This window comes from Pleurodeles waltl, chromosome 8 (assembly GCF_031143425.1).
Source record: "Pleurodeles waltl isolate 20211129_DDA chromosome 8, aPleWal1.hap1.20221129, whole genome shotgun sequence".
Classification (NCBI taxonomy): domain Eukaryota; kingdom Metazoa; phylum Chordata; class Amphibia; order Caudata; family Salamandridae; genus Pleurodeles; species Pleurodeles waltl.
The window spans coordinates 766,059,612-766,073,501 of record NC_090447.1 but is presented as its reverse complement, the minus strand read 5'-3'; the positions used below and the strand labels follow the sequence as shown (position 1 = coordinate 766,073,501).

The 13,890-nt window shown below is 43.2% G+C and overlaps 1 protein-coding gene across 2 annotated transcripts in view; it reads right to left on the bottom strand.

Moving 5' to 3' along the window:
• Positions 1–13,890, bottom strand: part of RPS6KA3 (ribosomal protein S6 kinase A3) — a 540,094-nt gene that overhangs the window by 412,561 nt on the left and 113,643 nt on the right. For both annotated transcript variants that reach the window (XM_069205007.1, XM_069205008.1), the window contains exon 4: positions 7,360–7,441. In XM_069205007.1, coding sequence (XP_069061108.1) covers positions 7,360–7,441 — 82 coding nt within the window. The remainder of the gene's footprint in view (positions 1–7,359; positions 7,442–13,890) is intronic.

Here is a 13,890-nt window from a genome sequence, read left to right as displayed (position 1 = left end):
TGCACTGAGGGCTTAGTGAGCACTTTCAGTCCTATTGATGACTACCATATCACTAAGTGAATGAAAAAGAGTATCATCAACAAAAATGTAATCAAGGAGACTCGCATAAGTTCCCTTTCTATACGTGGGCATAGCCGAAGTATCCACTTGGTGTTCCCATTTACTTGCCTTAGCCCCGCATTGATTATTAAGTTCTCTAGTGAGGCCACCACACCTCGCGCCCAGTTTGCTTCGTCACTTGCTGAACTGTGCCTGATCTGTCCCAAGAGTCTATCTTCCAGTTCGAAAAAGGTCGTCCTTGGCACTTAGTTGTATGTTGCAATCCCCTGCTACAATTAGGCTCCTTCCCCCAGACAGCTGGTTCAAAAAGTCTGAAAAGAAGATTCAACATGGCAGTCTGTGAATTTCGTGTCCCAAGTCTAATGTAAATATTCACAATCACTACACGAGTATACCCCCCTTGGACTTCTAATACCCAAATCCACTACCAATATGTCGCTACTGAGGGTGGGTAGCTCTTTTACCTTCGGAAACAGATTACCAGCCCCCCTGAAGCTCTCCCAAATGGAGAAGGGAGAGCAACCTTCTGGAAGGTCAGGTAACCTTGCCTGTGTGTGTGGCTAAAGGTGCCCATGTTTCCTGTAGTAATATGACTTGGTGCGGAGTGATAAAGTTACACCATTCTGGATTATCTGTTTTGGATCTTAGAACTGCCACATTCCAAGATAGAAATTTGATAGGGAATTCGTCATACTCTCCCAGGTCCAATCTTTGGAGCATACCCCTGGAGGAAATAGTGGTTACTTCCCTGTTCCTCCATGCCTGATAGGCACTAAGGGAATTCCAATGTGTTATTTCCTCTGCTCCCACATTGCTAGGTATAGGCCTGGTTAATTCACAGCTCTCCATGAATTTGTTGTACAGGAAGACCTTGTCTCTTCCTTTCGGGGGCTGGGTCTTTAGTCAATCAACGTTAGAAAGTTCATCCCTTTGGTCCAGGTCTAGGCGATGTGTATGTTGAGAAGGTGGAATACATTGATTTCCCCTACAGCAACGCTTTCCAATTCAAAGGGTGATTGCCCATTTAAGGCTAATTTGGGACTGGGTACAGGGTCTTGGCCTTTGTTCAAGGGAAAGTAGTCCTTCTACTAGGGTCTGGTTGGTTAGTGTTAGGCCTATAGAGTCCGACCCAAGGCCTTTGCCTAAGTATCTCTTGGCGTAAGCTATGTCTTCTCGTATGATTGATCTACATTTCTTTCTTTCCCTAATCCAGTGGATCACTTTATTTTTAAGTGAATCCCCGGATTCTTTGTGTCCTTGGGTTAACTTTGGGATGTTCGTCAGATATGGATCGGGCTGGCAAATACCATTACGAACCTGGGGAGGTTCCAGTGGGGTATCTCTGTTCCTAAATTTCGGCCGCTCCGTGTTATAGGGCATCACTTGTCAAACCCCTCCCATTGTAGTATTACCATTCAATCTTATAGTTGCTGCATCAGAGGTTACACATGCCTTCAAATGGAGGTTCCCACTGTTGCTTAACAGCACCTTGCTTGCTCTCTCTTCCTTACACCCCCCCAGAAGAGTCAAGTTCATTTAATCGATTTTGTGGGGCAGGTCTTTTAGGTTCAGGCACGGAGGCGCTTTCCTTATATCCCCATGTATAACAGTTATGCCAGCCAATTTCTCATGTATCAGGTTACTGATAGTTGTCATATACTCTCTTAGGGTCACAATCTGGCCCCTCAAATAATTTAGCTGGGACCCAACAAGATCTTCACCTAGGTTGCCTGGCTAGTTAGGTGTCTCCTCTATGTACTTGGCTTTGTCATTGATACTGTCCATTGGGGGCACAAGTGGTGCAAAGCGATTAGAACACACTATAGTAGGTGCTATAGGGACTTGCAGGGTAGGTGCCCTTGATTGTAAGTGTTCAATAGGAGATGCAGTAATCATGGAGGTGGCAAGTTTTGGATGGTTCTTCCTTGGAGACTTGACCTGGGACTCTCTACTTGTAGAAGGAAAGAAAGACTTGATGTCCTTCGTTGTAGCATCCACTCCCCTCTAGTAGGCTTTCCACTTCCTCAATTAATTCATCTATTTGGTCCATAGTACAGTTCTCAGCCGAATGCCTAGGTAATTTCCTAATCCCTCCCTGACCATTATGGTTGCAGCTGACTTTCCTTTTCCCCATCCTACTTACAAGGGTTGATCAAACTTCAAATAACCTCTTTTAAAGACTAAGAGGAAAGGAAGACAAAGGGCTAGGGTTTAAATAATAAGGGTCAGCGACTCAAAGGAATTCCTGGCGGATGGCCAAGAGAAGGGGCCCTGTCCTGCCTCTTCCTGTCGCTGACGGGCCCACCCTTGCCCCGGGCTCGGCAAAGCTGCAGCGCAATGTAGCACGCGTCTGGTGGTGCTCCGGCGCCGCCCCCTGTGTCCTCGGGGCAGCGCGATCTCAGTGGGCGTCCCGCAGAGCAGGAAAGCTGCAGCGCTATGTAGCACGTCTGGTGGTGCTCCGGCACCGCCCCCTGCGTCCTCGGGGCAGCGCGATCTCCGTGGGCGTCCCGCAGCACGGGAAAGCTGCAGCGCTATGTAGCGCGTCTAGTGGTGCTCGGGCGCCGCCCCTATGCGTCCTCGGGGCAGCACGATCTCCGTGGGCGTCGCAAGATAATATAACATCCAATGGGTGACTGAGTGCTTCACATAGGACCAGTTTATAATATTTTTATGGTAATGAGAAAGGCCATTTTCATTGTTTAATTTCTCAAGAGACAACTGAATGGGCTCAAAAGGGATGAACATCAAAAAAGTAAACACTAAACGCAAGTCCTACTGAGGTATCCAAAAGGGTGTTTGTGTAAATAAATGTGGCAAACTGTATTACATTTTTTTTTTTTTAAATCACATTAGATCAAGTGACTGAGAAGACAGCTGATCCTGCAACAACAAGAAAGTCTAATGAACTGACAAGTAGTTTTTAACAGTGCCCAAATAGCAAGTCTCTGCGGATCCGTGGACAAAACAAGCAGCAAAACGTCAGACAACGCGGCTTGCAATGGGTCAATTTGTCAAGAGCTGCACTAGGCCACACATTTATCTTAATGACTGGCGTACACCAATTTTGTTGTAGGTTTTAAACTTCTGCCACCCTACACGTAAAGATTGTGATGTAGGTGCTTCCCTCAGTAGCAGGACCACAAGTAGACTAGGCCAATATTGGGAAATGTATCCAAACCACTTGCATCTTGAAGTTCTTCATAACAGTTTTCCTCATAATATTTGGGAACCTAGTCAGACACATCATAACTGACACCGTCTTCTCCACTATCAAAAAGATTGGGTCATGTTTGGGCTCCACAAGGTAGTAAAGGGTAAAGTGCAGGATTCTGAAGGATTGCATAGTGTGTCCTGTTCAGAGAAGAAAAACAATCTTTGTCAAGGTGGCTTAGGATAGCATAATAAATTGCACATCCTCCTTCAGCATTAACGACATTGACATTGATGTGAAGGGAACCCATGAGGGGATGATGCCAGGACGGACTTGGCACAGGAGTCCGTGCTGAACCAGATATAGGCTCAAGAGGCAGAGAATTAACCTAGGACGGACCCCACGCGCAAAGTCTACAGTAGACCCCTGTTGTAAAGTGTTTATGCATTTTCTCTGACTTACCTAAAGACTTTGACTGAAAGAATGATCTGCTGTGGAGAGGACTCTGAAGCAAGAACGAGACCTTCCTTTTAACTCTGACCGGTCGCACTGTGGAGTTGTCTTGTGTTAGGCAATGCAATGTTTGGCATCACTGTCTTGAATGGCCTTTGGAGCACCAGTGCACAGTTTTCGGTTCAAGGCTCTTCTTCAAAGGTTTCGGGGTGGAGTTAGCCCTCTCACCAAACAGACTCTCAAAGGGTATGTCTATTAGTGCCAACTGGACATCTCCGGCGAAGCCTGTTGAGGGCACAAAAGCATGCCTGGGGAGTGTTAGCCCCATGGCCAAACACGCCTGTTGGTAGAATGCAGGCTGTGATCGAGAATATCCAGGAAGACACATGGTATTGACTGTGCGTAGGCTAAACTGCCTGAAGAAAAACCTTTTGGCCCATCGAGTAAGCAGCTTGGACTGTGTCCATAGGAGCAGTAAGAAAAACCTTTGGATTCAGTTTAGCTGAAGAAGCTTGAATCATTCAACTTTCCAAAGGGATGCACAGACAAGAGCTTCATATCAGACCACGTGGTCCTAAGACAACATACAAACTGCAAGGCCTGAAAAGGGTTTCTCCCCCAAGTAGCTAATAAAGGCTTCAAAAAGGCTTAGTTGAATTAGAGCGGGGTTCAAGAGCTAAAGATAGCATGTGATTTGCCTCTGTAGTCTGCAATGACAAATTGAGCACTTCCACTGCTTTCCATACCATAGAACAACAAGCATTTGCAATGCAATAGGTATCACGTTTCCTCGAGTTAGAGCTATTAGTGTTGTAAATTTCTAAATGGAACTTTCTTGCCACACAAACTGAAAATAAAAAGTAACGCAGTTGACATAAGCGAGCTGATTAAAATGGAACCGTGAGCACAAAGGATAGAGACAAAAGGAAAAAGAAGTTCGCTCGCAGTCAAAGTTATCTGCAATAGTGCAAATATCCATGTAACAAGGTTGATCGCCAAGGCGATAACAAAACCGCCCTAAGGAGGGAAAAACGTAAAGCAATGACCAAATAAAACAAAGAATTTTTAAAAGGCAAGCCCATGAACGAGCAATAGTGATGGGTGTGGTTAAAAGCCCAGATACATACCAACACGTCAGAAAAGCAGCGTTTGTGCACTGCTATGCCCAACCTAACAAGGAGCAGCCTTCCTCAAGAGACTAGAGGGTAAGAAATGTCACTCACTGGAAATGTGTCCAGACCATTTGCATTTGAAGGTCTAGGAAATGGCCAGAATCAATGTTGTAAGGAGGGAGAGCCCCAAATCATCTTCCTCTGTGCACCCATATCTGTTGATCATGTCCAAGGCATCTGAGTCTGAGATAAAGATTTCTTCCAGTCAAGCTAATCTCTGCTCTAGGGAAAAGGTTCCACCAGGTACTGGTCCTTGAAGAAGGGGCACACTTCTCGTCTTCTCCATCTGAATTTTATCTGCCAGCTTCAAGGGCGGAGGCAGCTCCGAGAGCAGAGTCTGTGTTATGATTGCTGTTGAAGACAACTGGGACCGTGCCTTGGTATGAAGGGGCTTCCTCTGAAGAGGCACCAAGGTAAGAGTCTAGTGTAGTAAGTAGTCTAACAGTCTGGTTTAAAGCTTCCGAAACTGCTAAACCCGCAAGATCTGGGCTACCCGTGGGGATAGCCAAGAGGGATACACGGCCACATTCTGAAATTACACAACATGGCCTGTTTAAAGGCCTGGGCCTGGTCATGTTCAACAGATGAACTTAGGAACTCTGGTTTTACCTTTTTAAGAACCGTGATCATCACTTAAAATCACTTGTTGTGAGATTTCTTGAAAAAAGGTTAAGTGGACTAGTCTGACTATGTTTACAGTCTTTCCAAAAATAACTAGATGTCCCACTCCCTCGTCGAGGTTCGTTACATGAAAGAACAGGAATTAAAAAGAGGGGTCGTGGTTATAGCCAAGATACCATACACTGATGTCATGTGGATCTGATATCTATTTTCAAAACCACTGGCACGGTTTAAACCGCCCAAGATCTTAGGAAGTCACATTTTACCTATTCACTGTCAAATTTGCTGAAGATTTTGCATGTTAAAGTCCAAAGAAGAGTTCCAGTTTAGTGACATATGCCAACCGGCGCCCTTTAGGATACTCATAAGTTGAAGAATCTGTGGGACAAAGTATCCCTCAGAAAGTTCTGGGAAAAAACATACTATCTCCGGTTACCATGCCCAGTAATTTCCGCAATGTAGAAGGCTATATGAAAATGGGAAGGTCACCTTCCACCCCTCTGAATAAAACCTGAATACCTTTACTATATTAATTGATGCTCTTACAGCCTTAAAAGCTTGTACCATGAATAGGGATGTTAACATTGATGTCATGCCTATCAAGGACCAAACCCAGTGTCCCCTGGTAGCCAGCACCACCCCTCAAGATAATGCCTCACTCTATCAAGCAACCTCTTGGTCCAATCCAGCTACAGAACAACTGTACAAAAACTTACTCTCCACAGGAGGAAGTGACCACTCACAACCATGATTCATACGAGAATGTCTATTACTTTAAACATTATAGCCACTTACTGCTAAACAGAGGGTACATTTACCCACTCTACAAAATTAACTGCTTGAAATCAACCTCGAGCCTCCCTTTTCTGAGGCAAGCACTCCGGCAACTGTTCTTCTAAAACAACCCACTGTATGTTACACCTCACTCACCACAACTACTCTTGAAGATCCCAACAAACACACCAACCCAGTGCTGCACAGTATTCCTCCACACACCTTTGCACTCAAACACATCGATTCGCGATAACAGCACATTCTACAGCCATAATCTTCAGAGCAAACAAATCAAAGCAAGCAACCGGAGACGTTTAACTTTCCCTATGCCCAGTACCCTTACCAAACATCGCATCAAAGCTGATGCAATCCGTTTCCCAGAATATTTCAAGCTCCACCGGAAAAAGACAAAAGAAAAAACACATCCTTCCTTAAATGCTTCTAATAGGACACCACCATACCACAACAATGTGCTAGCTGTACGCACAAGGTGTCTACTAAGAACAACATTTTCATACTGTCTTTTTTAGTTCTGATTGTCATAAATAAACACCGTAAATGAAAGTCTCACACACAAACTGGACAGGCCACTCTTTCACGCCTTTCAAACTCTTGACTTTAAGGCTTCCTCATAGTATCGCGCAGAAAACGGAAATCCGAAAAACAAGAGAACTCATACATTCACAACAAGCACTGGCAAAACCAATAACACTGGCTTGAATATGCACATTCAAAACTACAAGTGTGCACAGACGACTTGTTTTGTGCCGCTGTGCAATCTGCCTTTTGTGCCTCCCAAGCCCCTGTCCTGTTCTTTTGATTCTCCAACACTACAGTGCTGATGCTGTGCAGAACCACAAGCGTGGGGCATAAAAATAAGGTGTTGACATGAGACACGGAAAAAAACACAGTGATACCACCCCACTACTCTGAGTTTGTCTGTTTTTGCATGCATTATCATATTAAAGCAAACACTATTAGATTTGTTATGATAGTCTTATCCAGCCATTCGCTTAAGTTCCACATTTAGGTTTTGTTATTATAATTACATTCCAACATATTAAAGAACAAAACGTTTGCCACTCATTCTTAACATTACATATGTTACAATTTTTGCCATCGCCATACCTTTAAGTGTAGCTTTTTTCAGCACCTTCATTGCATATAGTTGTCCACCATCAGGTCCTGAGATTTTTCTTACCAGAAATACCTGTTCCAAAAAATACCGAAATAGGTTACCGCAGAATTCGAACCACGGAAGACCTTTGTGCTGAAAATGTATCTGCATCTCTAGCTCCATTAACAAAGTAAAACCTGCAAAATGCGACCACATGTGCGTTATTCTTTACCAACAAATAACAAAGAAATCACTTTTATGACGCATGAATCTCAAAACAGGCTGAATTTATTTTTGGCTATTAAAAAAATGTGAATAGGCCACGGAATACATGCCTGGTTTCCTTTCCGCACTAGATTATTATCCATCTCTTGACAGTAAAGTTGGAGGTACTGGAGGCGAACACAATGAAAATGAAGTTATTGCATTTTCTATCTCAGAGAATTAATTAATTCCTTTTCATCAACACGCTCTCGCTCCATCTGTGCAATCTGGGATCACTGTCAATGATCAATTTAGAAGCTGATTGTGAGTAATTCCATATTCGGATCTGTCCCTACTATTGTACCAGTTGTGTTTATGGATTATATTTACTCTACCTAGTATAGTATGGTTATTAGGGTAAACCCCTTTCTTTCCTTTATATCTTTGATGATCGACTGATGTCCTGAGGACAAAGACTGATTCTGCTTTGCTGATCCATACTGACGATAGGTACTATAACAAACTGATTTGCATGCATATTTACTATTTCTTCCTAGGTACCAACTGCGCTGTTTTGATAGAGCCATAGTTAGATGTTTAGATGTTTTCCCAAGTTTATGTTACTAAATTGTTTTGCATGAAGCCCAACATACTGATGCAAATCTGATGTTAGTTAAGGATTCTGACTAACGAAATTATGTTAACAGGGACTAATGCGTGATGGCATTCTCTGCTAAACTTCATGTATATTATCACATTGACACAGTTGATTTTGCTATTGATTTGCACCATAACCTTAGAATGTGTTGTTCAAGCTTTGATTAGATTATGTTTCTTCTGCAGCTTTAGACAGCCAGTGTTGTTTCTGTATATGTTTCATTTGGTATTGAGATTAATTTACATGACCTAGCAATGTTAATATAGGGAAATAAACATTCTTAACTTTTACTAAAAGGTGTGGTTATTCATGACTGTGATAACGCATGAAAACTATGGACTCCATTGATTATTGATGTTATTGATTACTGAATATTGATTATTTTGTATTGAATATTGATTACGTACTTGAGCTATGGTAAGAACATCTTAATTGAGCGTCAAAAGATTAATCGACCTATTCGCGTCCCCTTGTAAGTTTACTTAAGGTCAGACACGCTAACAGACATGGTAGCAGACTGATGGTTAGTCTCCTTTAGAGCTTACCATAGACGTTTGGTATAGAATAATAGGCGATCAGAGACAGTAAGAGAGACTGATGGTTTGTCTCCTTCAGAGCTTGCCATACACGACCGGTACAGAGTGACAGGTGTTAACAGATAATGGCAGGATTGAAGGAAAATGTTTCCTTAAGTACAGAAATGACTTTCCAATATCATGGGTCCTGCTAATAGTTTTTTGAGGATGTTCCCCATGTTCTTGTGACAGTGTGAATCAAATAGGGCGTGCGTGCAAAGATTATGCAAATCGCAGGTGAACTGTGAGGTTTGTGAGGGTTTAGGGAGTTTGCATACTCCAAATGAAGTTGTAGAGGGAGTATGCGCACTCCGCAGTGTGAGAGTAGGGAAGTCGTCGAAATTCATGTAGGTGGCGCTTTGTGCTCAAACATTTCCCACGTGGTTGTTGATGTACGGGCCCTGCGTGGTCTAAGGCTCCGGAGTCTATTGAAAAGTTAATGAGACACTTGGTTTTATGTTGTATTCTGTCTGGCTTAGTAGGCTGATCGGGCGTGGACAACAAGTCAGTGTGTGAATTAAAGGAAGTGAAAGAATTTCAACAGATTTGGCAAGTCCTATGTGCACCAGGACAGACCCATTAATCAGTTGAGTAAAATTTGTAGATTGAATTTTGCTTGCGAATCTGGGAGACCGAGAAAGAAGGAGTAGCTGCAAGTGCGGGAACAGCCATCAGTGAAAAATCCCTAAGGTTTCTGAAGCAATTGGGTTACCTTTCCAGTAGTAAACAAGTAGATTTGTTTTTGGTTTTTGATTAGTGCTCGCAATTTTTGCATCAGTTTTCTGTGAACTGGAGTGAAGGAGGACAAGCCGCAAAACTTTGTCAGCCACAGTACGTGTGAGTGTGAGTGTGATGTCAATGGAGCCGCGCTGGGATAGGTCAGTTAGTGAGAGGGGTCGCACACGGATTGGCAGCCGTCCATGAGAGGTAATTGGTTAAGAACGTAGGTGAAAGGAATCTTGGGATTAAAAGTCACTTCCTGATTTGATTTTGAATAACAAAAAGGTCGGAAAAAAATGAAGTTTTTCAAAGCATTAAAAAGTGCCCTAAGGGGAGATACATATAATTACAATGGGTGTAGGTGAGGCTACACCACCAGAAGATACACCAGCTTACACTGTAATGGAAGAGAAGGGTGTCGCACCAGTTCTTTGGCTAAAGCAATGGTGCAAATTGACAGAGAAAGATGGGAACTTAGCGTTTCCTACAAATGGAACGTTCAATTTGAGGGTTTCAGAGCATTTATGGATTGTGCTATATGAAACGAAGACCCTTCCGAGACCAGCACAGTCTGAGGCACTAGCGATTTGGGAGCAAGTAGCCAGACAGCAATTGAAATTCGAGAGGAGGTTGAGAAAGGCAGAGAAGACTCTAGCAGAGGTTAGATGGGACTGTGTTCAGAAAGTTTGGAGGATGGAGACTGCAAGGAAATATGTTATTTCAGGCAATTATGCAGGAGAATGAGAAGGAAGGAAAGAAAGCTACTAGGAAAACTAATAAAAGTCAGTCAGAAAGTATGAAGGCTAGAAAGTCTTCAAACAATGTGAAGACTCGGACTATGATGAGTTTATTACACAGTTGAGAGATCGACCACCACCATATACAGTACATGAGAGTGGTCCAAGTACCAATGTAGATCAGACAGCTCTGACACAGATTAACAGGAAAATGAGTCCGGTGCAGGGTGATGCTAGCCTGACACAGAATGCAGTGCAAAGTGGTCTTAATGTGCCTACTGCTCCTGTAGTGCAAACCCAATGCAACTGCCACAGGTTCAGAAAATTTATCCTGTTGTGCCCATTAGGGAAACTTCTTCGAACTTAGCGGTGCCAACAGAACAGGTCTACCCGAGCCCGATACTGGTTCAGATTGAGCAGACTTCGATTTTACTGCCCCAGGTAGAGCTGCAGGTAATGCCAAGAGTTACTCCTGTGACAGGGACACAGTCAGATATGACTACGATGATGACTCAGAATATGGGAGTTACTCTCCCACAGAGCATAGGTCCCTGAACAGCCCCAGATGCTATATCGCTACCTATTAGTGATGGTCCAGCGGTACCATTATTTGCACAGAAGAAGCGGACTATAGGTGAACAGAGAACAATGTCCCAGAACCTAATGAGGGGAGGACATAATGAAAATGCTCAAACAGTCTCTCCTGCAGGACAGACTTTTGACAGATCAAGATCATTGCTAGACCTTAGTCCATTTGTAGCACTTCCAGATACTGAGGCAGGGCCAAACGTTAGCCAGAGTCTGAAATTGACACCGCAGACTCCGAATGCAGTTGCACAGCAGGTGCCAACGGTCCAAGCAAATAACATTTTGTTGCAAGGTTTGACAGCTCAGCAATTAACTGAATGCTTAGACAAGCTGTATAACCCAAAGAGTGCCCCTAAAGGAGAGGAGCATTTGAATTATACTAGGCTAAGCATGGAAGCGGGTGAACTCATTGGGGAAACGATGGGGGAGAATATGTTATAATCTTACACCGAGTCAGAATTGAGATACTTATGCCCAAAGATTACGAGAGAAGTGAGCAATGTGCATCAGAGACCGGCAGACAAGTACAGCATAGAAATAGAGAAAACAAAGCATTTGAAAAGGAGTTACAGATTTGATTTTGAGGCTAAAGATTTTGAACACACAAGGTCTGCCAGAATGAAGGCATACCTTAAGGAATTGCTTCAAAGTGCTGAGACCTGGGGAGTATTAGTCAAATTGGACAAGGGACAAGTGAAAAAGGGATTCTTTGGAGCTGTCTGAAAACATGCAGCAGGATAAGGATCCAGTAAAAATGTTGCCAATGAGAGAAACTCCAGGGGGGAATTTTGTTCATGTCCCGTGGAGCAGAAGTGACATTGTCATTTACAAATGATTATCCAAAATTAAGAGAAAAGCCAGTAGAGTGGTATCAGCAGACAGACAGGTTTGTGAAACTTGCAAAGTGTTTGTGGGAAGACATGAACACATTACTAGAGATGGTGGTTCCAGCTGACTTGTGGATCGAGTGTAAGAGGAGTGTAGACTGGCCAACAAGTGAACCAGAGAGAGACAAGAACACAGGTGCACAGTCTCCTGAGGTAATGAAATATTACTATAAGGTGTCTGAGTTTCTGAAATCAAGATTTTCGCCTAACAACATTGATTGGCAGAGGATTGACAGGACAGCTAAGGAAGCAAAGGAGCGGATACATGCATAATATGAGAGATTGTTGCAGGCATTCAAGCATTACAGTGGTACAGAAACAATTGAGGCGAAAGACATGCTTCATTTTGTGTTCAGATTTGTAGAAGGATTGAGACCTGAAATTAGCCAGATGATTAAGAGTCATTTGATTTGCTGGCAGGTGGTCCAGACTTAGGTATTGTAGTGGTTCAGAACAAGGTGCAGGGAATGAAGTTATTGCCATGTCACATTTGCGGAGCCGTTGGACATTGGAAACGAGAGTGTCCAAAGATGGTGCAGGAAGGTGTCGTTCAGCAGAGTAATGACATCAATTCATTCCAGAACGTGAGAGGACCGAGAATAAGAGGCCCAAATGCAAATTTTCAGAATGATGCGAGTCAAGTGCAGAATTTTCAACCCATGCAGCAGGTGCAAATGCACTGTGCACAAATGTCACAGTTGCAGCCAATACAACAGCAGGTTCCCATGGTACCTAGACAGCAAATTCAAATACCTCAAGCCTCGATGGAGCAGCAACAGATGATGCTTTCTAAGCAGGTTACAAGTCAGAGGCATAATCAAAGTAATAACAGCGCACCAATTCCCGCTGCACAGTGAGAATGGAATAAAATGATGAGTGGATGAGTGACAGTTCAGATGAGGAGTCATGTGTGCTTGTGACTTCCTTAGAAGTAGGTCAATGAGGACCCTATGTGAAAGGAAAGGTTATGGGTCACAAGGTTTCATTCTTGGTTGACACAGGAGCTACACGCTCTACAGTGAGAAGTGCAGAAGTTCCAAATTTGATCCCTTCAGGTAAAACAGTCCAGGTTGTGGGAGTAGCAAACCAGTATTTCCCAAACCCTATTACAGATCCAGTTCAAGTAGAGATTGGCAATTTTCAGGGATTGCATAAATTTGTAGTCTGCAATTCAAGTCCAGTATCCCTACTTGTTGTGTAAAACAAGGTATTTGATTACTTGTTCAAATGATGGAACTGAGATTCAGACGAATAGTGATGAAGAGGACCAAGCCCCAGATTATAGTGTGAGAAACTACAAATGAAGAGTACCCTTACTGAAGTTTTTCCAATTTTCACAGTGAAAGAGCTTCATCCTGATTTGCAGGGAACAGTTAAGGAGAAAGTGTGGGATTTGACAGGAAAAGAAGTAGGCTTGATAAAAGGGAGTGGAGCCAGTCAAAGTTACTGTGAAGCCGAATGCAGTTTTTCCTCAACTTCCGCAGTACCACATGCCGCAAGACGTCCTGATGAAAGTAACCCAGATAATTGCAGATTTTGCAAAGCAAGGGGTTCTGAAAGAAGTATTGAGCAGTCCATGTAACTCACCAATAATGGGTTTGAAGAAGCCCTGTGGGAAGGTTCGGATTGTTCAAGATTTTAGAAAAATAAAGGACTGTGGTGAAATGCTGTCCCGTGGTGCCAAATCCAGCTGTGATAAATTTTCCAGATTTCATGTGATGCCAAGTGCTTCACTGTCATCTAGTGGTCATAAGCTGCCTTTTCTGTGCCTCTTCATGAGGTTAGTCAATTTCTCTTGTTTCAAATTTCTGGAGCGAGTCTATTGCTGGTGTAGAATTCCTCAAGGGTTTTCTGAGTCACCTTCCATAGTCAATCAGATCTTGAAAAAGAAATCAGTCATTGGAATTGCCTTTCCAATCAACCTTGGTGCAGTACATTGATGATATGCTGATTAAGTCCAAAACAAGGGACGAGTGCAAATATGTTACAATAGCCGTGCTGAACCATTTAGGAAAGAATGGTCACAAAGTGCCTCTGCTTAAATTACAGTACTGTCAGAAAGTAGTGAAATATTTGGGTCACCAGATTGAGAAGGGTTCAAGAAAGATATCCAGAGAGAGGATTACAACCATATTGCAGATAAACCCCCCGATTACAGAGATGTCAGGATGTT